At 40.7% G+C, this 24865-nt stretch overlaps 2 protein-coding genes across 4 annotated transcripts; both read left to right on the top strand.

The window, feature by feature from the left end:
• The first annotated feature begins 85 nt into the window (after positions 1-85).
• On the top strand, positions 86-9533 carry LOC121515384 (ankyrin repeat and SOCS box protein 15-like). Of its 3 annotated transcripts, none has more exons than XM_041796123.1 (10): positions 86-129; positions 3408-3512; positions 3611-3648; positions 4478-4609; positions 5769-5927; positions 6024-6269; positions 6545-6716; positions 7776-8322; positions 8471-8624; positions 8703-9533. In XM_041796123.1, the coding sequence occupies exons 2-10, from the start codon at positions 3409-3411 to the stop codon at positions 8858-8860; spliced, it is 1710 nt and encodes a 569-aa protein (XP_041652057.1). In that variant the 5' UTR covers positions 86-129; position 3408; the 3' UTR covers positions 8861-9533. The 3 variants fall into 3 exon arrangements, with proteins under 3 accessions (XP_041652057.1, XP_041652056.1, XP_041652058.1); XM_041796122.1 differs by having other exon boundaries at positions 3405-3512; XM_041796124.1 differs by lacking the exon at positions 86-129 and having other exon boundaries at positions 3416-3512; positions 4478-4613.
• A 6375-nt stretch (positions 9534-15908) lies between these two features.
• Positions 15909-23283, top strand: lmod2a (leiomodin 2 (cardiac) a). Its single transcript, XM_041796584.1, has 3 exons — positions 15909-16175; positions 20549-21751; positions 23263-23283. Exons 1-3 carry the CDS (start codon positions 15909-15911, stop codon positions 23281-23283), a joined length of 1491 nt encoding a protein of 496 aa, XP_041652518.1.
• Positions 23284-24865: the final 1582 nt, after the last annotated feature.

Genomic DNA, 24865 nt, shown 5'->3' with positions numbered 1-24865 from the left:
ATAGTGCGCTGCAGTTTGTGTGAGACGCCAGCGAAGGGGAGGGTGGGTGGGGGGTCGACCATGACACAAACAGTCTGCTGCTGCTGCTGTCGCGTCGTCCTATGACTTCTTCACTCACACATTTACCAGGTGAGAGTCAAAATATAAAGGTTATGTTCTGTTTCAGCTGTAATCTGCAGGTTTTCTTGTAGAGAATGCATCAAAAACCGATGGTGATTGATGTGGCAAGCTAATGTGATCGTACGTGGAGGTCAGAAACAGAAAGGAGGTCACCTGTTAATTTGTCCTAAATAAAGTTTATATTGCAAGACACTTAAGAGCTAATGAAGAGAAAGGATGTAAAACTTTAACCAAAGTGTGACTGATTTTAAGCCTGCTGAATGTCTCTATGATCCAACAACAGTTTACTCACTGACACTTGAGAACTTTGACCCACATTCACACTAAAAACTGAATGGGTCACGATTCATCCATTTGAGTGAAGTATTCTGGTGGCTGAATACTTTTGTCCATATAGTGTACACTGGATGTGATCCTACACATTACAAAAAGGGATTTTTCTTACAGGTTGACCCATTTATCTGGTATGGAGGTGATCAATATCCCAGATGACTTAGTCCTGCAGACCTCCTACTACAGGGGTCATCAACTACATTTGTACAAGGGGCCGGACTTAGAATAAACTAAAACATTTTAGTCTCTTTAACATATTTATGTTTAAATATCTGCCCTTCCCTCCAAGTGTACATTAATGATCTTTTAGCAGTGAGATCAGCCAGACTATCTGAGGTGGTGATTTCAGATATTTTGGCTACATATTTCTGGGACTATCATGTTGGCGATCACTGGGTTTGATGCCGATATTCTGAGTTTTGATTAGTGAGAAACACGTGCAGGAAACTGACCTTTTATTTTGATTGTTAGGTAAGAAAAGATTGCACTCTGAGTGGTCCTAAATCAGGAAGTCAATGCATAAAACAGCAGCTTATCATGTGTCATATTTGCTTATGGTTGGCTAACAGGGATTTTAGTAAAGTTTTAATAAAAATGGTTTCAATCACAGCAGTTTTGGGGTTGTTTCAATTGCTGTTTAACCTTGCAAAGCAGATGCATTCTCCTGTTTCCATGTTTTCACTAGCGAATCCATCTTGCAGAGCTCCCGTCTGAACAGTTTGGGTCCGGTTAGAAAGTGACAGGACCAATCAGCGGCGAGGGGCAGTACTTTCGGGTGCAGCAATTATGGTGAAAGAGCTTAGCGTGGATGCTGCTAAAGCGCCAGTTTTATCAGAACTTGACATTTCTTCATTAAAAGAAGAACATAGAACAGCAGTGAATTGTTTTCTTTTCAAAAATGACCAAAGTCGTGTACTGACATGTCTACATTCACCATGGTTCGCGTTATGCAGCTCTCTATGGAGTTTACAGCGCACTATGGAGCTACGGCGATGTCACATGTTTTGTTGCTCTGATTGGACCGTAAAGATGTGACAGACAGAACATTCATCCAATCACCCCGAGTTCTTATTTCAAAGGCCCAGCCTTTCCTCAAACACTGTCTATGGAAGGTTTACCACATGGATGTGTGAAACAAATCCATCTGATGTGTCAGGTTAATTGCTGTATGGATGTAAAGATTAAAGATACACCAAATACCACAACATATATTTTCTCTGTATGATAAATCTTCTGGGGGCCGAATGAGAAGGTGTGGGAGACCCAATGTGACCCAGCTGATTATCACTGCCCACTACATGTGAAGCCTGTTTTATGCTTGACGCATCTGCAAGGTTGCAAGTGTCTGCGCGTCGAACGTGACATCAAATATTAAGACCCGCCCCTTCGCGGGGGTCGCGTGCGGCCAATTTTCATCTGGACGCGCACATCCCCGAAATTCTTATAGACGCGGACATTAAACACGCTACAGACATGATTCTTAAAGACACTGCCCCCTAGCTTTTTGGAGAACATCAGCGAAGAGGAAGCCAGCGCTAGGTATAAATGCATCAGCATTTCCGCATCATGATTCTGCGTTAGTTTTTGTCCGTGCGTCCGTCAGCGCGGAAAGCATAACCGAACCTGAAGATGAAGGGAGACGGGTGTCTTGGGAGAGTCTCGTACTGAGCTAAGAGGCTAGCCGAGCCCCTTAAACAGCTTTTTCATTCTCGTTTTGAAATAAACATGCTTGAATTAAAACGCTGATACACTAGTAAGCAAATAAACCTTGTGGGGTTAGTGACAAAGTCGTGATGCACTGTTTGTGACTGAGCTAATTCTATTACAGGAGCTAGCTCCGTTTTTAGCATAATTTAATACACACTTTAAAAGCCAAATGAAGAGCTGTTTGGGAGCCAAAAGACAGCTCTTATTACCTGAGCTGAGCCAAATCATCCAGATCTCTAAAGAGAGACATATTTCCCATCACAACTGAGGATGAATGGATGTTAGCAAAAACAAAAGAAATTCAATGACTAAAATGAGTCTATGTGTCCTTGATTTATCACCTGATTCATTTCTTTAATGACATTTTAATTTTCTATTTGTTGGTTACAGATCTTCCCCACTTCATCATGTTAACTTTTTAAAATATGATCAGTTTAAGCCAAAAAAAAATTAACAAAGTAGAGCAAACTCAAATTGCTTCCCATCCATCCATTTTCGATACCACTTATCCCACTGGGGTTAGTGGGGGACTATCCCAGCTGGCGAGAGGTGTGGTACACACTGGACTGGTTGCCAGGGCTGACATACAGAGACAGACAACCAGGCACGCTCACACTTACAGCCAATTTAGAGTGACCAATTAACCTAACGAGCATGCCTTTGGTGGTGGGAGGAGCCGGAGTACCCGGAGAGAACCCAAGCAAGAACCAGAGACTTTCTTGCTGTGAGGCCACAGTGCTATCCCGTGCACCGCTGTGCAGCCCTGCATTGCTTCCCATAATTTAAAATAGAGATGTAGCAACCAAGATATCCCACTATTGCACAAAGGCTGGCTTCAAAGACAAAGAAAATCAGCAAACTTCAAGAATCAATCAGTGCCTTGTCATCAGGCAGCCTGCTTCAGTTTGGTTTGATACACTAAGCATGTGCTTGCCATGCATTTCTACTTTTAAAACAACCTGTAACGTCTTACAATATCTTTTGGCACTCTAGTGTTTCAAACTGCAGGATTTCAAATCAACACATGGAGTCTCAATCGCTCAAACAAGACCTATAATTAAACTGACTTGAAAAAAAATCTGAATAAACCAGATTGTAAAACAAGTTTAACAAACTTTGGTAACAGCAGATTGATAAGCGTGATTGTTTAAGCTAGTACAGATGAGTAAATCACGGCAGGATTTAATGTTTAGTAACAGAGGGTCTGAAGTCTTGACTTTGTGTCTTTACCTGTTTGACATCAGAAGGATGGAAGCAGCAGACGACATGGATGAAGATGAACTCCTCGACTTCAACGTTCAGATGAGCATACACGAGTCGTGTTGTAGCAACAATCTAACAGGATCAGGAAGGTTAAACAACGTTACCCAACCTTAACAGATTTAGTTTGAAATAATTCTTGATGATTTTCTGATTTAAGTTTAACCCTCAATTTTCTCTGTGTTTTTAGGGGTGAATATTTGAAGCTTGTCGGGGCCATTAAACGAGGTAAAAATATCAAATTCTCACGATTTTTGCCTCTAAACTATCTGATATGTTTTAAACGGTATATAAATAAAGTTCATTTTAAAACTTCATACAACCGTGGTTAATAAGACTGGATTCAAGGTGACGCAGAAACACAAACTCCTAGTGACTATCCAGGATAGAGATGCACGATATCGGATTTTTGCTGATATGCTGATATTTACAGATTCAGTTTAGCTGATATCGATACCTATATCTGTTTTATAGAACTAAATTTAGTCCTTTGAACACAATTTAAGGTTTGAGGATGAAAAAAGAAACAATTTTTTTCTTAAAACACACTTAAAAGTTTAAACAATATGGATAAATAAAGAGAAAGATCCCACTAACTAAGCTCTATTGGTCCAGCCTAAAACTCCACTAATTCATTAGTATATATCACCAAATTTGACAGTCAATATATGCTGATATCAACGGCCAAATATCGAATGTAAATATCGGCAGAATTTTGATGTGTGCCGATACTGATACTTGCCTTTATTTAGCTAATATCTGCCAATACCGATATCAGGCCGATAATATTGTGCATCGCTAATCCAGGTGTTAACATTCCTCTACTATCCCCCTACCTTCATTTCACACTGATTTATTTAGACAGTGTTTAGTAGTTAAGAAACTAATTTTTAGTGTAGCCACTTTTATTTCTTAAAGCGTGAAACTGAACTTTTGTTGGTGGACAGGTTCATAAATATTTTTATGCTCCCAAACAAAATTAATCAACCATGCAATGACAATTAAGTATTAATCTTTCTAAAAAAGTAAAACATACTCACAGAAACTGTCCTTGTAGGTGACTTATTGGCACTGCAGGAGCTGTGTGATTTCCCAGCAGCCTCCACTCAGGTGGATGACCGTGGCTGGTATCCTCTGCACTGGGCTGCGGTCCAACCTCTGGTCCAAGTCCTGGAGATGGTGCTGTACGGTGGGTAAGAAGTCCTAAATTCTATATCACTGCAGCCTTGAAATGAGCTCCAATGATGATGTTTTATTATTTGTACTGGGAACTGGAGGTTAGATCGGGGTTAAAAAGCTCCAGCCAAACCCTACCCATGTTCTCTCCAAGCCTGTCCCACCAACTTTTTCTTATTTAAGCTTGATATTTTTAATAAGTTTGATGCTGCAGTTAAAGTTTGAAGCTACAACTCAGAGCTGGCTGTAAAACAGAAATCTGTTCAGGTGAGATGTGAGTACCACACAGAAGCATGTGTTACAGACATGGCCTATTTATTCTTTTACAATAAACAAAGCTGTGAGGATTAGGAGCAGACGGGCACATTTGAGCTTTTTCCTGTTAACAGAGACTACAGCCTGCACTGTTGTTCACACACTTCATTGCTAAACCGAGGGAGCACTCACACTAAGTAATCTGTGTCACTCAAGCACCAAAGTCCAGCTTGTTTGACTAGCCTGAGTGCTTCTTATCACCGTCATGAACAGTACACTTCCTTGGCCCTTTGCACAAGCACAGGTCTGCAACATGCACGTGAAATGCTAATATGACTGTTATAAAAATGGCGGAATATTGAAGCACCATATCCGACTTAACGACTCAAAATAAACTTAAGTAAAGTTAGTGCAATGTTGCCAATAAATACATGTCTGTGTATTTATCCATTGTGCAAACTCAGTGAGACTGCAATTCTTGTAACTGTGTGTCATATTATGGCCTGTTTTTTGCTGTTCTATATCACTGTGTGCTTGCAGGGTGGACCAGGCTGACTGTGCCACTTTTTAACAGCTTTTCTTACTCATTACACAAAACATTGAATGAAAACGGTTATAAACTGATTGCAGTTCAGTTTTTACTAAAAGGACTTTAATTCAAGATAGCAGAGCAGGACAGCACCTTCAGAAGTCATTCTGATGTTATGACAGGGAAAAAAAGACTCAAAAATTGAGGGCAAAACAAGTTCTGCTGCTCTGTGTGTGTCTTGGCCAGGCTTGAGGAGGGTTGGGAGGTTTCTGGATCTAGGCCACAGACTAAATATTCAACTTCTGTATCAAATAGACAAATAATTACCTTAGCTAGTTGTTGGAGTAGAATTCAGTGTAATAATGTGAACTTTCGTTGTACTCTTAAGCATCTTTCAGTCTGACTCTGGAGGAAAAGACCTCAGAAGGAGAGACCTTCCTGACTCTAGCTGTGAGAGACGGTTTGGTTGGAAACGTAAAGACGTTACTGAAACATGGAGCTTCTCCTCACACCACCAACAACATCAACGAATCCCCTCTCATTTTAGGTCAGAACCTACCTCCAAGTGCAAATCCCAAAGATAAAACCTCTCTATTTGACCATTCTCACCCTAATTTCCCCTCCTCTGGCAACCTCTCTGCAGCAGTCAGATCTGGATCTTATCAGATGGCTTCCACTCTGATAGTTGGAGGAGCTCAGGTGGAGCAGGTGTGTCTGAAGAAGTGGACGGCCATGCACGAGGCCTCCAGGGCCGGCTACGCTGATGTGGTGGAGCTTCTTTTGCAGAATGGAGGTCAGGTTTCAGAGACAGACCAGCATGGAGTGACTCCTCTAGGCATTGCTGCAGAGTATAGCCACCCTGAAGTCCTGGAGCTCCTCATTAAACATGGTAAACCAGTTATCATTCACTTCAAAATAAAATTAGCATTAAGGTTTTGTTTAACAGCACACTTTCTGTTAGTGTTTCAAGCAGGACTGGAAAGTAAAGATATCGTCAGTAAAATGTAGGGAATGACCTCAAGTATGGTATAGAAACTTAGAAACTATTTGTAAACACACTGGCTTAAACCACAACAATCCCCAAAGGGGGAAACTGTCAATGAACATACATATTTTAGCTCACCATCTTAAGCTTCTTGTTTGATGCTTCTGTCTCTCATGCAGGTGCTGCTGTTAACGCCCAGGCACCAAATGGCGACAGCGTCCTGTATGACGCTGCAGGTTCAGGAAATCCAGACTGCATCGACATCCTGCTGCAGCATGGAGCAAATCCCAACATCTGCAACCTGAGCTCCCAGCTACCCATCCACCGCGCAGCATATGAGGGACACTACCTGTGAGTAGCACCACGTTTAAAGGGTTAATCATCTTTGATTGGTTGGATAAATGCTCCAGATTGTAGTAAATAAAGGAAAACTGGGTGTTACAGAGAAGCACTGGAAAAACTGTCCTTACAAAAGTTAAACCTTTGCCACCTTTGGGATGAATTAGAGTGGAGACTGAGAGCCAGGCCTTCTTGTCCAACATCAGTGTGTGACCTCACAAATGCGCTTCTGGAAGAATGGCCAAAAATTCCCATAAACACACTCCTAAACCTTGTGGAAAGCCTTCCCAGAAGAGTTGAAGCTGTTATAGCTGAAGAGGGTGGACTGGCATCATATTAAACCCTATGGATTAAGAATGGGATGTCACTTAAATTCATGTGCGAGTCAGGCAGGTGAGCAAATACTTTTGGCAATATAGTGTATGAGGGCTAACAGACCTATGGAGTTGGAGTGAAAATATTACTTGCTACTGAAGCTGGTGACAACTGCACTGCAATATTTATTCAGACTTTCCTTCCACCTTGGTATGACTAAATTTATAAATTATCTGTAAATTAAGTCAGTAAATATGACTTTGGCATTATGATTATATTATGATTATCACTATAACCACACATAAATCCGTCTGGGGCTAACAGAATGACAAGGACTCAGTTTATTTTTTTCTTGGAGTTATTCTATCATGCTCCAGTTAGAGTTAAAAACAAAGTTTCCCCTCCCCTAGCTCATCATCTTTGTGGACAGACCTGATCTCTGTCAGTATGAGAGCTCAGCCCCATGCAGAGTAAAGGAGCAGATCGTTTCTCACCACATTCAGGCATAAAATAAGAGCAAACACGGAGGAGGACAACTTTATGGGCAGGCTTGTGCCCCAACATCACTAGAGTTGTATGTTTTGTAAATAAGACCTTTAGACAGAGTAGACAGTGAGAGAAAAAAATGCACAATGTTTTGTGCTATGATTGACTGCAATCTATTCCAGGTCAATCAGGCCTTGAGTTTGATCCATACACCATCTTCAGATGTTTTTGGAAATTCCACAATAATCATTATTTCCTTTACCCCTTTAGAGCGTTAAGGATTCTGATCCCGATCACCACCAGAAGAGCCCTGAGACTGTCCGGCCACAGCCCGGTCCACTCTGCTGCAGATGGAGGCCACGCCCACTGCCTGGAGCTCCTGCTGGAGAACGGCTTTGACGTCAACGCCTTACTAGCTTCTCACCTCTCTGAAAATTACGGAGACATGAGAAAAAGCCCGCTCTACTTTGCCGTCTCTAACGGGGACGCAACCTGCACTGAGATTCTGCTGAGATCAGGGGCCAAACCTGACCTGGACCCCCTCTGCTGCCTCCTGGTGGCGGTCAGGTCGGGGCGATACGAGATCGTGAAGCTGCTGCTGGCGGCTAAAGCGGACGTGAATTGTTATTTCACAATGGTGAATGACACAGTGTTTCCCACAGCGCTGCAGTACTGCCTGAAGGACGAGGTGATGATGAGGCTGCTGCTCAACAACGGGTACGACGCTAAGAAGTGTTTCTGTTGTAACCATGACGACGACGACTGGGAGGACCTCAGCGAGTTTGGCTACGAGCAACACCAGGAGGAAAAAATCCCTGTGAGTTGATTTCCTACTAAAGAAGTTAATGATTTTCAAAGCAGAGATGATTAAATCCTTTCAAATTAATGGGTGTCTGAAATTGATCGTACTTAAAACAAAAGTATACCAAACTACCTGTGGCTAACAGCGAGTTTGTTTCCTCCAGTTTTGTGACTTCATCAGCGTCTCCTGGATGGTAAACCTGGCTGGCCGAGTCGTCTCGATCCTCCTAGAGTACGTGGGCCAAGTTTCTTTCTGCAGCAAACTGACAAAGATCCTGGAGCGTCACAAAGAGTGGCCTCACATCCACGGGACCATACGTGAGTCATCTGTGGGGTAAAAATAGAAAGATAAAGAGCTGCTGTCATAATCACACACTAATTATCTTTACCACACAGGTAACCCTCGCTCTCTGTCTCACCTGAGTCGAGTGGTGATCAGGAAACACCTGAGCTGCAGCCGTCTGATGTCGGCTCATCTTCCCAACAGGCTGAAGGACTACCTGCTGTTCAAAGACAACGACCTGTACGCCAAAATCATCTGCAGGGAGGACTGAGCTTAGCCACGTTTTTATGTTATCTTCTGGGTCTTAAGTATCAGCAATGAAAACATGTTTTTGTTTTGTCCTCTTGTGATTTCAGGGCCTGTTTATCAAATATTATTGACTTAGATTTTAGTTATTAAAACTTGAGCGCAATAATAAACATTTAAATCAAGAAAATTACCGTGAAGATAAATAGAGAGACAAACTCAGTTTCAGGACTCCAAACTACACAAAAACTATTAGCAGGTTTTCAGTAACTTTTCCTTCTGTACAGGTAAAAACAGAGTAGAATAATATCAATATTTTATTATAACAAAAGTTCTGCATGTAGAATGATGCTAAAATGTCGCTAACTACACAGATAAATTAAGACATTCTTCGATGCACAAATATTTGTTTTGTTGTCTTGTTCTCATGACTATCCTGCCAAGGAGACCACTTTGAAATCCCTAAACTGGGACCTTTACAGTAGGATTGCATTCACATACTGGCCTTAACGTCAATGTTTTCAGTTGATTAAGGGGCATTAAATACAATAATCACTGTCCTTCTTCATTCCGGATACAAACATAACCACAGCCATAGTTAAACTAGAAATTAAAGCGTTTTTAATAATAGCCAACCTCAAATAAAGACCTGGTTCTCCTACAGTCAAGGTCCTGGCTGAATCTTCAGATTAGGAAAAATGCCGTCATATTTAGAGTATTTGTAAATGTATTTGTACTGAATTTTAATAAACAAATTACTTATTGTGGTAAAATGTCTGAAAGTCATTGTTTGTGATTGGTACCCAATCTACACAGACTGTGTTGAAGAGGTGGGTAAAGCCTCTCAGTTTAAAGTGCAGACTTAAACCTGCATTTTCTTTAATGGCCAGAAGGGGGATGACTCTACAAGTTAGAAAAGGACCTTTTGCAATTTCCAAAGGGTCTTTCTGTGCAGCGTACCATATTTGCTATACTCCATTCATGATAGTCCACAGAGTGTACAACAGGACTTCATCCAAACTACTTTTGCCACTGTCCCTCAACATCCCAAAAAATCCAACTGGTACAAAGTAAACCCATATTTCCCAGCAAAAAGTTTCTTCTTTACTTGATGGCACCACTGAATATTTGCCTTAAAAGGAACCAGGATAAGACACGTTTACCCTCAAACATGATGTGGCAGACATGTCATGGTACCAGCCTATTAACTATTTCAATGTTTGAATTGTGTTGGTCTTTCTATCAATTACAGTTCTATGATGAAGAATCACCCACTGTCACCAGATTTTGCAGTCATGCAACCCTAATGGATCATTCTAAATCAGTTCCTTTCATTATTTAGCGTCTTCTTCTAGATGGCAGTGTGAATCAAAGTAATGGAGTGGGTTGGTTTTCCTCTCCATCTAGTGGCTGAAACTAAAAATACTTCTGACTGTAACACTCAGCTTTAGCAGTTTCAAATAGCTCTGAAGAATAACAGCACACTTTCGGTGAGAGGGTGAGAGCTGCTTCCTCTGGCTGACAGACGGTGAAAACAGATCGACTCTAAATTTAACCTCCTGACCTGCAGTGGCACGGCCTCACATTCTGCCAGCTCCCCGAGGACCTGATAACAAAAGGAGGTCACATTGTTTTAAACGACCTCCAGACTGGAGACGTCAGCTGAACCTGGGGTCAGATCGGAGGCAGCTGTAACAGCAGGTGTGTTAATGTGCTAAAAGAAAGTAAAACACACAGGGATTAAAGGGAACAATAAAACAGGGAGTGTATAACACATCACAGATTTTCAGGTGACATAACGCTACATGCAGTGGCTATGTTAGAGACAGCTGCTCCGTGATCAGCTAATTTTGTTAAGGTGTGCTTAGATTATGTAGAGCATGAGTTAATGCAGCATTTATTTAAATTTTGGCTCTCCATTAACGATCACTATCTTTAACTGATATATAACCCTGTTGATTGGTAGAAGCTAACATGTAATCCAAATACTAGAGTGGTTAAACATCAGAGACTGAGGTCTGTATCCGAGTACACCAGACTGAATAAGATTGCCCTCTACGATTTTCTTATATTTTTCTGTGTTCATTTAATCCTCTGTCTTTGCAAGCCTTCCAGGGCCGGCTGCTGAGAAGCATCCCTACAGCATGATGCTGCCATCACCGTGCTCCACAGTGGGGATGGTGTGTTTGTGGTGATATGCAGTACTTGGCACCTTGTCTGATGTCCAAAAAGCTCTATTTTGGTCTCATCAGACCAAAGAAGTTTCTTCCTCTCGACCATGGAGTCTCCCACATGCCTTCTGGTGAACTCTAGTCCAGATTGAATCTGAGTTTTCTTCAACAGTGTCTTTCTCTCTGCCACTCTCCCATAAAGCTTTGACTGGTGAAGAACTTCTCCCATCTCAGCTGCTGAAGCTTGGAACTCATTCAGAGTAGTCATAGGTGTCTTGGTGGCCTCTCTCACTAGTCTCCTTCTTGCATGGTCACTCAGTTTGTGAGGACGGTCTGATCTAGGCAGATTTACACATGTTCAAACTCCAGGAGATGTTCAGAGCCTTGGAAATGTTTTTGCATCCATCCCCTGACTTAAACTTTTCAATAACCTTTTCTCTGAGTCACTTGGAGTGTTCTTTTGTCTTCATGGAGACATGGTAGCCAGGAATAGTGATTAACTAGTGACTGGAACTTCCAGACACAGATATCTTTACGCTACAATCATTTGAGACATATTGACTGCAGTCAGATGATCCCCATTTCACTAATTGTGAGACTACTAGAAGGGATTCCCTCAATCATTTGAAGTTGCTAAAAAAAAATCCTGTAGTAGAGCAGGATTCCTGCTGTGTGGACCTACTCTGCTTCGTGATGATAGTTCATATGAATGGAAATAAATGTACAATAAGTTTGACTGTGGCTAAAATGTGTTAGTGTTGGGAATGTTTTGTTGCAGTCTCTCTCCCTTAATCTAGTAAAGCTAACCTTTGATACAGTATATAAAACGTTGAAGCTACCAGAGTTTCGTTCTATTTGACATCAGGGCATTACAGCCAACTATAAGGTTAGTTAACCAACAGTGGTCATTAACCAACCACATCTAACCAGTTTATCCTCTGTCAGGGATATTCAGCATGCGGCTCTTTTGTGATGATTTGAGGCTCTTTTATGTCTAAATTTAAAATATTATTCCCCAGAAAACCTTAAAAATAAAAACTTAGACCTTAGAAATTATGAATTGCAAGACACATTAATCAGTTTCATTCCCACAATTATGCAGGACATTTAAATGGTTACACTTAATTGTCAGTCTTTATTTTTTCTCTGTAAATTTCCATTGCGCTTATTTGCCCATATTTTATGTTTGCCACTTTTAATCCATTTCTGCTGCTTTTAGCCCAATTTTCCAGTTCTTTTAGCCACTTCTAACCAGTTTTTGCCCTTTTTCATCTGTGTTAGCCACTAATATCCTGCTTTTTTGCATTTTCCCCCTTTTTTTGTAACTTTTTAACCATTTTCCCACCTTTTTTTGACCAAGTTAGTCACTTTTCACTCATTTTTTGATGCTTTTTGACCACCTGTAATTCAATTTTTTGTGACTTGGTACCCATTTTTTTACTTTTCACCTAGTTTTGTCCATTGCATGCCTATTTTTCCCCTTTTTCATCCAGTTTTTGCCACTTTTTTGCTGGTTTTTGACAATTTTTGCCAGCTTTTACTTATTTTTATTGCCACTTTAAACCATTTTTGCCACTTTCACCATTTAGATTGTGTCTCTCTCAAAGGCAGTTTTCGACAATTTGGCTCTTTGGTTGAGCAGAGTTGAGTAACACTGCTCTAAGTCCAAGCCCAGTCCAAGTGGGGGTTGTACCAAGTTTATGACTACTTCCTCCATTTGTTTTTGTTTTTTAGATATTTCCTTTAAAAGACTGGACCAATGGAGAAGACAGACATCCTACAAAGGATCCTTAATCTAGGGCATTACTAGAACTACCGCCTGGGGGACATACGCTTCCACAGAACAAAGCCTGGGCGAAGAAGAAGGGCTGTGGTGTTTTCTGTGGTCTGTCTAAAAAAGGGCTGACCATGAGGCCAAATGACCTTTACCTTTACCTGCAGAATCATTTGTGCACGGTTTGAAGAATCTCCTTCAAAAAGAGTTCTTGAGATACTGCATTTAAGCACCAGAACAAGCAAGTTCATGCTTGAGTCAGGGCAAACATTTGTGCAAAGTTTGATGAAAATGTCAAAGAATCTTGAGTGATCACATTCACAGCAATGAGCCCAAATAGATGAGGTGACAATCTAAAAACATAGTGGGTAGGCATAAAATATTGACTACGCAGAATCTACACAGCAACAGATCATGCTAGTCTTGATCCATTGAACTATAGTTTCAGCCTGATAAAACAACATTTGTTCTTACTTCTGGTGGTTCTCTTTTTGGTGCAGCTTTAAGAAATACTTTTCAGAAAGGCTCGCAGGGATTTATGATAAATTAAAAAGTTATCTTCATGCTGACTCTGATGGATATCTCCCCACTGGCTGATATTGTACGAATGAACTGAAGCAACGTCTGCCTGGAAGGAAGGAAAATTAATCTAAAACTGATGTATGATTTGGAAAATAGTCTGCAGGAAAGTATTTCCAGTGTCCTAATAAACGAGGTTAGAAGTGCAGAACCCAAAGTTTTACCCTTTGTTTTGTAACTGGACCTTGTTTCCATTCTAAGTCTGGACTCCAAGACTCGATGACTGATGCTTATCTGCAATAATGCAGGTCAAAGGTCAAATTTACAGCAGATCTGGGATGAGTGTGGTGTTATGTCACTCAGAGCCTTTTCACTACAGACATGTAACATGATATGACTGCAAAGCATCTTGTTAGACATGCTCAGTGATGGATGGGTGTTGTTATTGAGTTCTATTGGTGGTCCTGGCAACCAAACAACAAACCTCTCCAAAACCCAAATGACTGGCTGTCAGTCCCACACATCCATACTTCTTGTTATTTATGTGACAAGTACAGAGTGTACACAGAAAGGGAAACAACAACGCTACATGGTTAAGATTCACCCCAGCAGCCCTGCAGTCAATAACAGGTCTGAGAACACTGAAGACGTTTTATCACACCTATTTTAAAGTTTTCTATAAGACTGTGACAAATAGTCCAGCAATTCATGTACAACAATAATCAATGAGAAGTAGATGGAAATTTAGAGATTTCACTGTCTACATTCTTTAACATCATCACAAGATCCCGTGAATCTGGAGAAACCTCTGCAACCGTAAAATCAATGCAAAGTTCTAATGCTAATCTGTGATGGTGCAGGGGTGTATTGGTGCCCATGGCATGGGTAACTTGCACATCTGTGAAGGTACCATTAATACAGAGAGGTTCATGCAGGTTTTAGAGGAACATATTCCTCCATCCAGACATCTTTTCCAGGGATGTCCCTGCTTATTTCAGCGAGACAATGCAAAGACACAGTCTGAACGAGTTACAACGGCGTGGCTTCACAGTAAAGGAGGGTGGGGTCTAGATGGGCCAGCATGAAGCCAAGACCTGTTTCCTATTGAAAATGTACTGAGTATTACAAAACACAAGACATGAAACCTTACACTGCAACTTAAGATCTATGCTAATAAAAGTCAGGTCTGATATTAAAATCACAGAAAAATGTCTTTTTAAGTCTCTGTGTGTTCACTTCTTTAGTATTGAACCCATGACTGCAAGTTTAACTCCTCGTTTTCTGAGGCTGCTACTGAAAACACAACATTTCCCGATGTGAGCCTACGTGAGCTAGGCCTTCTACTGTGAAGGATCTGGCAGTGGTAACATGTTTAGCATTGATTTATTATAGCTTTAGCAGTGTTTATCAGTGTATTTACGCTACCACAGAGTCTGCAGCTGCTTCTCTGACCTCATTTATCACCACAGCCCACTTCTTTCAATCATCAGTAACTTCAAACAAGCGACTCATCAGTTTAATCACAACTTTAAACATTTGTTTAAGGCTTTGTAATACGAGTCGCTGCGGCGCTAGGCTAAAGACGAATGTGTCCTTTGTTTTTTGCATGTGTTGCTTTGTTTAGGGATAGGCAGATTATTGGCCTGACTGATTATTGAGGCTGATATTTGGCATTATGGCCATTCTATTTTACTGATATTCTTTTTTAAAAATTCATATCAGCTCTAAATATCGTTTATTGATCTCATAAACTACTAATATCAGTATCTGTAATGGCCCTGAAAAATCAGAATCAGTTGGTCTCTAGTTTTGTTTATTTGTATATGATGTAAAGTTTTTAAGCAACTGCAGGATGTGTCTCAGTTTGTATGCTCTATGCCAAATTCCTTTAGAGAGACGGCTAATCTTTCTCAATTTTTTATCAAACATAGATGTCATATTTCAGATTTAAAACCAGCAAAGATTTGGAGTGTTGCTGAAAGACTTACAACTAAGTCTGATGTGACATTAAGTTGGTATTTTCTGTTGTAAACATCATCATCAGTCCATCACTTTTCCTCAGTGCCAGCTGGAGCTGTTCTGTACCAATCCCACAATCCTCAGGGAAAACAAGTGTTTCCCAGGCAACAACCACGACCACATTGTGCCTCTACATCCTGACAGGTTGCATAATGTTACAGAGCTTCATCTCTGATGTTTCCCCACGGCGTTTTATTCCCTCCGTGTCTTTAGAGGCACAAGTCTTTGATAAGCTCTCAGCACAAGTCACTCAGAGGGCTCACATTCCCGCAGTAAGCCTATCTCAATGACCCCCCATTCAACACCCTAAAAAAAGACAGGACCATCAGGATGACACTCCCCTTTCTCACTGCCAGTCTCCTCCGGCAGCTGGGAACAGTAGATGAACAAGGACTCTCTGATCCGTCTCCAGTAGTCCTACAGCATCCCTGGTCTGAAGGAATTTGATGGAGGACAAGCCAAAGAGTAAAAGAGGATTCAAGCAGGAAAGCCGGAACAACTAATGAATATCTAATCAAGCACACAAGGAAGTAAAGTAGAAAAAGGAAGAAATTTGAGTATTCCTAGAGATATAAGACAAGTCCAGAACCATGAGTACCTCAGGGTACCGCAGAGAGATGAAGAGAAACGAGGAGGTGGACGAAGACGAGCTGTTGGCCTCTCTGTCTCATGAGGAGCTGCAGGAGCTGGAGAGAGAGCTGGCTGTGCTCGATGACAACATCCCAATCGGCCTAAGGCAGAAAGACCAGACCACCAAAACACCAACAGGGACCTTTGACCGAGACGCTCTGCTGAAATACTGGGAGGAAGAAAACAAGACTCTGCTAAAGGACGACAGCATCGAGTCTGCAGGGCAGGTAAGAGGTCACAATGATACTCGGCAAGTGCTGTCCACGCTCAAAGGAAGATAACTTTGCATATGAAGTATCAAGAGTCACATCTTTGCTGGCAAATGTTCAAGTGGCTGTTTGGTTTGTTGAAATGAGGGGTGCCATACTTATTAAAGATAAAAAAAAAACTAATTTCTGATGCCTAAAAGGACACTTCAATATCCAAAGAAAACCCATAGAAACTACATTAACTGGGCTGCAGTAATATGCCTTTGATACGCTGAATGCACTCTACTACTACTGACTACACTACTAATGAAAGTGTACAGATTAGATTTGTATATATTTGAAAGAATTTAAATGCTAACCCAACAAAACAATGATATAGAACAGTGTTACTCAACCCTGCACAACCAAAGAGCCAAATTGTTGAAAAATGCAATCGCAAGAGCCACAATCTAAATGGTGAAAGTGACTAAAGTGGGAAAAAAAGCTGTAAAAAGGTGGGAAAATGGGGTAAAAAAAGGCATTTATGGTAAAGGGCAGTTGAAATGGGTGAAAAATTGCAAAGAAGCAGGATTAAAGTGGCTAAAACTCATGAAAAATGGCAAAAGTGTAATGCAAAAATGGTCAAAAGTGGTTAAAGAAGTGGTCAAAAAAATCCAAAATAGCAGAGATTGATTAAAAGTGGCAAAATGGAGGGAAATTGGGCAAAATAAGCAAAGAATAAGAAAAAACTGGGGAAAAAGTGTCAAAAATGGGTGCAAAATAAAAAAAATTGAGTTAGGGGTGGTCAAAAAGAGACAAAAAAATTTAGAGAAAACTGACTAAAATGGGCAAAAAAGCTGCAGGAGGGAAAGTGGGGTAAATGTGGCATTTAATGGCAAAAATATGCTGAAACAGGCAAAAAATGGCAAAGAAGCAGGATAAAAGTGGCTAAAAATCATGAAAAAGGGCAAAATGGGATAAAAGTGGAAAAAATGTAAGAAAAAGGGACAAAAAAACTGCTATTAAGGGCATTAATGGAAATAAACAGAGAAAAAAAAAAGCTTGACAATCAAGTTTGACCATTAAATCCTACTGTGTAAGTGTGTGAAACAAACGGATTAATGTGACTTGCAATGGATAATTTCTGAGATCAAAGTTAAACAGAATAATATTTCAAATTAAGACATAAAAACCCACAAATCATCACAAAAAAGCCACATATTATCACTGATATAGAAGGTCTACATTTAAGTCAAGACATCGATACAAACTACTCCTTATCCCTTTGTGTCAAATTAGAACAATGGTTGAGGCTTTTCAGTGATATCCCATAAACAAGAAAGGGAAAGATGTTGTGCTCAGGGACAACAGACCTGAACATCACATTGTTCTTGAATGGATATATTCTTAAATCAGTCGTTGCCTCCATGCAATGTACAAAAATAATGTCAAAAATATAGGTCTGTAAGATGTTTTACTTGACTTAGTGACAAAAACTTTGTTTTTTCAACACAAGTTGTAAATCTAAGTGTAATCCAATTTCTTGGATATGTTGCTCTAAAACCTCTCTCAGCTTTTCAGCATTGATAGTCCCTTTCCTGATGTGTAAGCTGCCCACGCCATAGGCACTAATGCAACCCCATACCATCAGAGATGCAGGCTTTAGAACTGAGCCAGGAAAACAATCTGGATGCTCCCTCTCCACTTTAGTCCATAGGACATGATGTCTGTGGTTTCCAAAAAGAATGTCAGAACAGTTTTCCATTTAACCTCAGTCTATTGTAACTGAGCTTTGGCTCAGAGAAGACAGCACATATGGCTTCTCATTTAGATGATTATTTGTGGATGGCACAGAGAACTGTGTTGACAGACAGTGATTTCTGGAAGTGTTCCTGAGCCCATGCAGGGATTTCCAGTACATAATCATGCCTGTTTGTAATGCAGTGCTGTCTGAGAGCCCAAAGATCCCAAGCATCCATAAGATTCCTGATTCACAACAAATTCACTGTTTCAGACAAAGAGGTGATAATTTCAGCATCTGCTGCAGACTGCTGTGCATTAAGAGGCTGTATGCTATTATTTGACATTAAAAAGCTGAATAAAATGTGCTCAAAATAATATGTTTAAAGCAAATTTGTAGGGTTTTTACATCAGCTAATTACAATTATAGTGAAGAAAACAGTAATTTGTTTCAAATGTAAAATAATAAATAATTTATAATGTATAAAATGTGTGGGCAAAAGCAGAAAAAAGTATCATAAATCTAAAGTCTTTAATGTTGATGACGCTGTAGGACTGATTACTGGTGCTTATTATTGCTAATTTTTGCGACGTCTTTTTGCCACTTTTTCCCACTTTTTGTCCATTTAAACTACCCTTTGCCATTACATACCACTTGTTTCCTCTTTTTTCCCATTTTTGCCACCCTTGACTGCTTTTTTTTCCCATTTAAGTCACTTTCCGCTCATTTTTTTTGTCACTTCTCACAAATTTTTGCTACTTTCTGACCATTTTTCCACTTCTTCTCCACATTTTCACCCCTTTGCACCCATTTTTGCTGCTTTTTGACCATTTTTGCCACCTTTAACCTATTTTTATTGCTACTTCAAGCTGTTTTTGCCTCTTTTTACCTCTTAGACTGTGGCTCTTGCAAAGATATTTTCAACTAGAAAAGCACTCGGAGAGCGCAGACCTCCACCATTAGCCCTATCTCCCAATTGTACAGAATCCTTTAAAAAAGCGCAGGTGGCTGAGTGGTTAAGGCGCGTGCCCCATTCACGCAGATGGCCCGGGTTTGAATCTGGCCTGAGGCCCTTTACCACATGTCTCTCCCCTGCTCCCATCCCTGTTTCCGACTCTGTCCACTATCCTCCTCTAGCAAATAAAGGCACAAAAATGCCCAAAATAAACCTTAAAAAAAAAAAAAAAATTCCTGGATCCAGACAGTGATCTGGATCACTCCCAAAATCTAATCAGTTCTTCCTTATGCCACTTCTGACATTTCCTGAAAATTTCATCAAAATCCGTTCATGACTTTTTGAGTTATGTTGGTAACAAACTAACAAAAAAACGAACTAACAAACTAACAAACATAACCTTCTTGGCGGAGGTAATAATTTGGCTCTTTGGTTGAGTAACACTGCTCTATAGCATAGTCCCTATAGTAACTAGAAGTCTGTCCATTTTGCTCCATGCACAGCAGAGGTTAGCAAAGCCAATCACCTTTTTTTCTGGTTTATGGTTCCACGCCTCCCTGAAGCTCTGTGGCGCCCCCCCAGGAGAGGTCCGCCTCACACTTTGAAAACCACTGCTTTAGTCTATTACAGTGAGCAGATATGCTGGGTCAGGCGTCTTCATACCTGAAACTGCAGAACCCACAGTGAGTCTCAAAACTTTTGTATTGGGAAAACAGGATGGGCTGAATGATTAAGGACTCCATAGACAGTGAAAGCAGTACGTCAGTGTGTAAAATACAGCACTGTACACATTAGCGACACAAAGAGCTAGCGCTGCTAATGCTAACAGCACAGCACAACCCATAGAAAAATACTCACAGTGGGTCTGAAGTTGAAAATGCACTCAGGGAGTCATAAAGTATGCTTTAAAGTATTGATTCCTGGAAATTGTAATTGATTCAGACTTGTAGACATTAATATTTGCAATTTTGATGTAAACTGTTTTTTTTAGCACCTTCACTGTGGGGGGGGGGGGGTAAATTCAAAGTCTTCGCAATTTTACATTAAGGAACATTTTTCTGAAATTGTTCTGCAATTTTTAGATGCAGATTTTTAAGAAGTGGTGAACCTCTGCCCATCTTCTCTTCTGTGAGACTCTGCCTCTCAAAAAGGCACTTTTATACCCAATCATGTTATTGACCTATTGCCAGTTAACCTACAAAAAAGCTCCAGCTGTCTTTCAATAGTACCACTCACTTTTCACGCCTTTTGCTGCCCTGTCCCCACTTTATTTTAGATATGTTGCTGCAATCAAATTCACACAAAGCTTACATTTTTCATGTCTCAGTTTCAAGATCTGATATGTTGTTTATGTTCTATTGCGAATAAATATGGGTGTGAAATTTGTTAATCATTGCATGCTGGTTTTCATTTACATTATATAAAGTGCCCCAACTTTTTTGGAATAGGATTTTTTTTTTACAATATTAAGTTACATTAAATGTTCGGCCAACATTCTTGAACCGTTTGTTGTAAGTACCCTTTAATGATGTAAAAGTGTCACATGTATCTAGTGTACTTAAATGTGGCCGGGAAAAAAACATCTAAAAATAGAGCCTGTGAGAAATGCCAGCTTTAATGACCATCTGCCAACGGCACAGAGGACGCTTAATTAAAAGTCAAAGGCTGGAGAATGTCAGCGTTCGACCTAATTTTCTGTCCTCTTATCATATGCAGGAGGGACGTCCAGATAAGATCATCGAGGAACGGGTGAAAGTTTCCACTAGCATCAAGAGTAAGACTCTTGACAGTGACAGGAAGAAGATTTCCAAGGGGAAGAAGACGCAGGATGTCTTTAGCACCAATGATGCAAAGGAAGACGAAAAGAAAGATGAGTGTAAAAAAGAAGCTCCAATCAGGAGTAAATGTCCCCCGAGGAATAGTCTGTCAAAAGCCTCTCAGAACGAATCGAAGAGGACTGAAACCACAAACCAAAGCCCGAACTCAGATTCTGACAGACTGAGCGGGAACCCGACAATCATTGACAAAACTCTGGAGCAGATCCTGTGTGATGATCCCACAGTGAAGGAAGTCAACCTCAACAACATCGAAGACATCTCCCAGGAAACCTTGCTTCGTTTTGCAGAAGCCCTCTGCACAAACACAAACGTCCTCGTCTTCAGCCTCGCCAACACCCATGCAGACGACCGGGTTGCCTTTGCGATCTCCAAGATGCTCAGAGAGAACGGATGCATCAAAAACCTGAACATTGAGTCCAACTTTGTGACTGGTCAGGGCATCCTGGCTCTGCTGGCGGCGCTACAGAACAACAGGACACTGGTGGAGCTTCGCTTCCACAACCAAAGGCACATCTGTGGCGGGAAGGTGGAGATGGAGATGGTGCAGCTGCTGAGAGAAAACACCACTCTGCTCAAGCTTGGGTACCAGTTTGATCTTCCTGGCCCAAGGATGACGGCAACAAGTATCCTGACACGCAACCAGGACCAACAGCGACAGAAGAGGCTGCAACAGAAGAAGGACCAGAGTCCTCCAGAGGTGACAGGACAAGGACCGGGATCATCAGCAGAAAACAAAACCCCAAAGAAGCCTTTACAGTTTTCTAATAAGGTTGAAAATCAGAACAAAAATCCTCCATCCACAGACCCTCCCACAAGAAAGATTGCTGAAATGGTCAAACAACATGAAGTCTCCAACATCGCAAAGAGTCAGTCAAACTTAAAGAAAACAAAGTCAAAGAGGCTCAAGAATGGCGCAAATGAAAAGGAGAGTGCTGATATTCTCAAAGACCTGAAGAACTCATTGAAGCCATCGATCCAGAAGAGACGAGATGAGCCATCACGCCTGCCACCACCACAGAGATCAAGCCGGGACGACCTGATGGCAGCAATCCGTGGGAGCAGCATCATGTCCTTAAAAAGGGTAAGAGCCCCTCTGAGTGTGTCGCTGACAGATCTATGTTTGAGGTTGGAAGGAATTTTGTTGAGCTTGAGTGAAGCATCACATAAATAATTGAGCCTCCAAAAGTCATTAGACCCCCCCCCCGCCCCTGTCTGAGTGTAACCGGCTGCTGTCATTAGACGACAGCCTCTGCCACTTTGTGAATTCCTCCGCTCTCTGTCACTTTATAAATATCTTGACCTCTTCACTGCTGGTTGATAAGGCTGATGGCTTAGAGAGCTGATGGAAAAAGGGCTGGATAGTAGAAAAAGTGTTGTTCAGATTTCCATGAACTCTGAAGAGGGTTAAAGGCTGTAGCAGTAAGAGGTAACAGTTCAGCTGTTTTTGATCTATGCCCCTATGTGATATTCAGATGGTCTTTTTCCTTATCCATGTCATGGGATATACACTTTATGGACAAAAGTATTCTGCCGCCTGACCACTAAGATTGGCCTTCACTGGAGATAAGAGGCCTAGCCATCCATCCATCCATCCATTTTCTATATCGCTTATTCCAATCCGGGTTGCGGGGGGGCTGGAGCCTATCCCAGCTGTCATCGGGCGAGAGGCGGGGTACACCCTGGACTGGTCGCCAGTCAATCGCAGGGCTGACATGTAGAGACAGACAACCAGGCACACTCACATTCACACCTACGGGCAATTTAGAGTCACCAATTAACCTAATGAGCTAACATTTGGTTAGAGGCCTAAGCCTTAACCCTGAAATTAGCTGCATACCCTTATCCCTCCTCCACCAAACTTCACAGTTGGCACAGTGCAGTCAGGTATTGGACTTGGCATTGTGAGCATCTGCACGGCCACGGAAACCAATTCCATAGAGCTCACACGGCACAGTTTTGTGATTACATTAATGCCAGTGGAAGTTCAGAACTCTTGAAATCAGGAGAGCTTTGGCGACTTTCATGCACCATGCGCCTTAAGGCAAATTTATGCTCAACATTAAATACGAATGGGGATACGGACGGACCTTTTGTCCGTGCTCCGCGTTCATTTCATCCGCATTTCTGCACATTTCCCCAAAGCTTATGGATACGGGCCAAACAGAGCAGTACCTCCGTAAACCGTGGGGGCAGTGTTGCTGTCACTACCCGATACATAGCTCGAGTGAGACGCGAAGATGAAATAACAATGGTGGAACTTTTTGAGAAAAAGTTTTGCAAATTGGTTCGAAACGCTGCCTCGGTTTCTCTTTTATGCAAGAGGTACATTATCAATACCTCCTCCACAGTCGCCATGTTTGTTTTTGAGTTTGTTGTTATCATAAACTTTTGACTCTAGGCTGTTTATCATGGAGCTTGATCATGGAAGTTGATGTGATATTTTGTGGACATTCCCCTAGATGCTAACGGCATCTAATGCAGAGTGTGGTGTCTTTCTTTTGATGAATAGATAAAGCATAGAAGCCACTTTTCAATAACCGTTAAAGTTATTACTGTTTAAACTTAACACGTGTGCAATGATTGTCGTTTCAGGTGGATCCAACCCTGGCCTGAACTCACCTGCTGATCTCACCTGACCTGTTTCACTTTGTATTAACATATTTTATTTCTAATTCTCACTTAACGTCACTTTTTAATATTATTATCTTGTTAACCTTTTCACAGAATGCTAAAAATACTGGATTTTTTTGAAGTTCCAGGAGTCACTGTTGCTTTTTGTTACTGTGTGAAACCTTTCTGTGAAATCTGATATGCAACAATAAAATTTATGTTTTGATCCAGTTTAAGTTTTTTCAAAACCAGTGTTTAAAGGGTTTTCTAACAGCTCTTACTACTGACGCCAACAGCAGTTTGCTACCGTCTGTCCTGTAGGGTTCAGACTTCCTTTTATTGAGGACAACGATATTTAAATATTCTTTAGGATGTTTTACAGATGAATTTAGACAGCTATGAAGAGCAGTATGTTCTGTTAGGTTTCACCTTGACATTATTCATTTAACTTTTAATTTGATTTAGAATAAAAAATAAACAACTAAGTATAATGCAACCAAGATTGCAAAAACTATAGCACAACCCAGCCCAATGTAAAGCAACTCAGCATTACGTGACATCACAAAACACACCCCTTAAAGCTTAAATATATTTTGTAAATATGTTCATGCGTTGACACCTGAGAGGAGAGTAAACTCCCTGTTGTTAAAGTCAGCCCTGGGAAAGACTCAACCTTGCCACAAACACAGAGATGTTCCATGAGCTGACTGCAGCTGCTGCTTTCCTGTCTATCAACACAAACAGTTAAATACACTCAGATCCAAACAGGTTTGCACTATGCTCAGGATGACAGATCATTAGTTCTGCACTGTGTACACTACAAGTCATCGTGTTACATTAGGGGTTTCTACATTACTCAGCAGAATACATAGCTGGGTGACATCATGAAGTAGCATGGGCTCATGGGAATTGGTGTTTTTGTTGTTAAATCACCACGGCTAACAATCAAAATCTGATGTTTTTTTGGAAACATCATATTGATGGCTATTAGTCTTAAAATAGTGCAGTCAATTAACTAAAACTGTATCTACTTAATCAATCACAATTAATCCCATGTATGAATAACATAATGGGGATTACATAACTGGCAGATTTGGGCCACACCTGCTTTCTAAAATCATGCTTTATATCTCACTGACAATGGCATAAGACATACCTAACTACCAATGATAAATAACAAAATAACTGCTCAATAGATACATTTTTTTATCTTTTAATCAGCAGGAGTTTTACTTATTGTAAAATCAAATGTCAATTTCTCATTAATCTATGGACTTAAATATTTATTTTTTTCAGTTGTGTCTCAATTCTGATTCATCTGTAGTTATTGTAGGCTATTGATATCATTTGAGGAGTATCAGCTGTAAGTACTAGTCTGACATTATAAAAATATTTTGTGTCATTTCTTGATTGATCAAAGATTGTGGTAACGCGCTAACTCCTGGATGTCCATCATTGTCATTAGCACACAAATGTGCATGACAGTTATTACAGGCTTATTATTAGGGCTGAACGATTTGGGAAAATGATGTTATTGCAATTTTTTCCCCCAACATTGCGATTCTGACTTGATATGCAATTATTT

Source organism: Cheilinus undulatus, linkage group 9, assembly GCF_018320785.1.
Source record: "Cheilinus undulatus linkage group 9, ASM1832078v1, whole genome shotgun sequence".
In the NCBI taxonomy this organism is placed as follows: domain Eukaryota; kingdom Metazoa; phylum Chordata; class Actinopteri; order Labriformes; family Labridae; genus Cheilinus; species Cheilinus undulatus.
The sequence above is the reverse complement of the archived record's forward strand: the minus strand, read 5'-3'. Positions and strand labels throughout refer to the sequence as shown.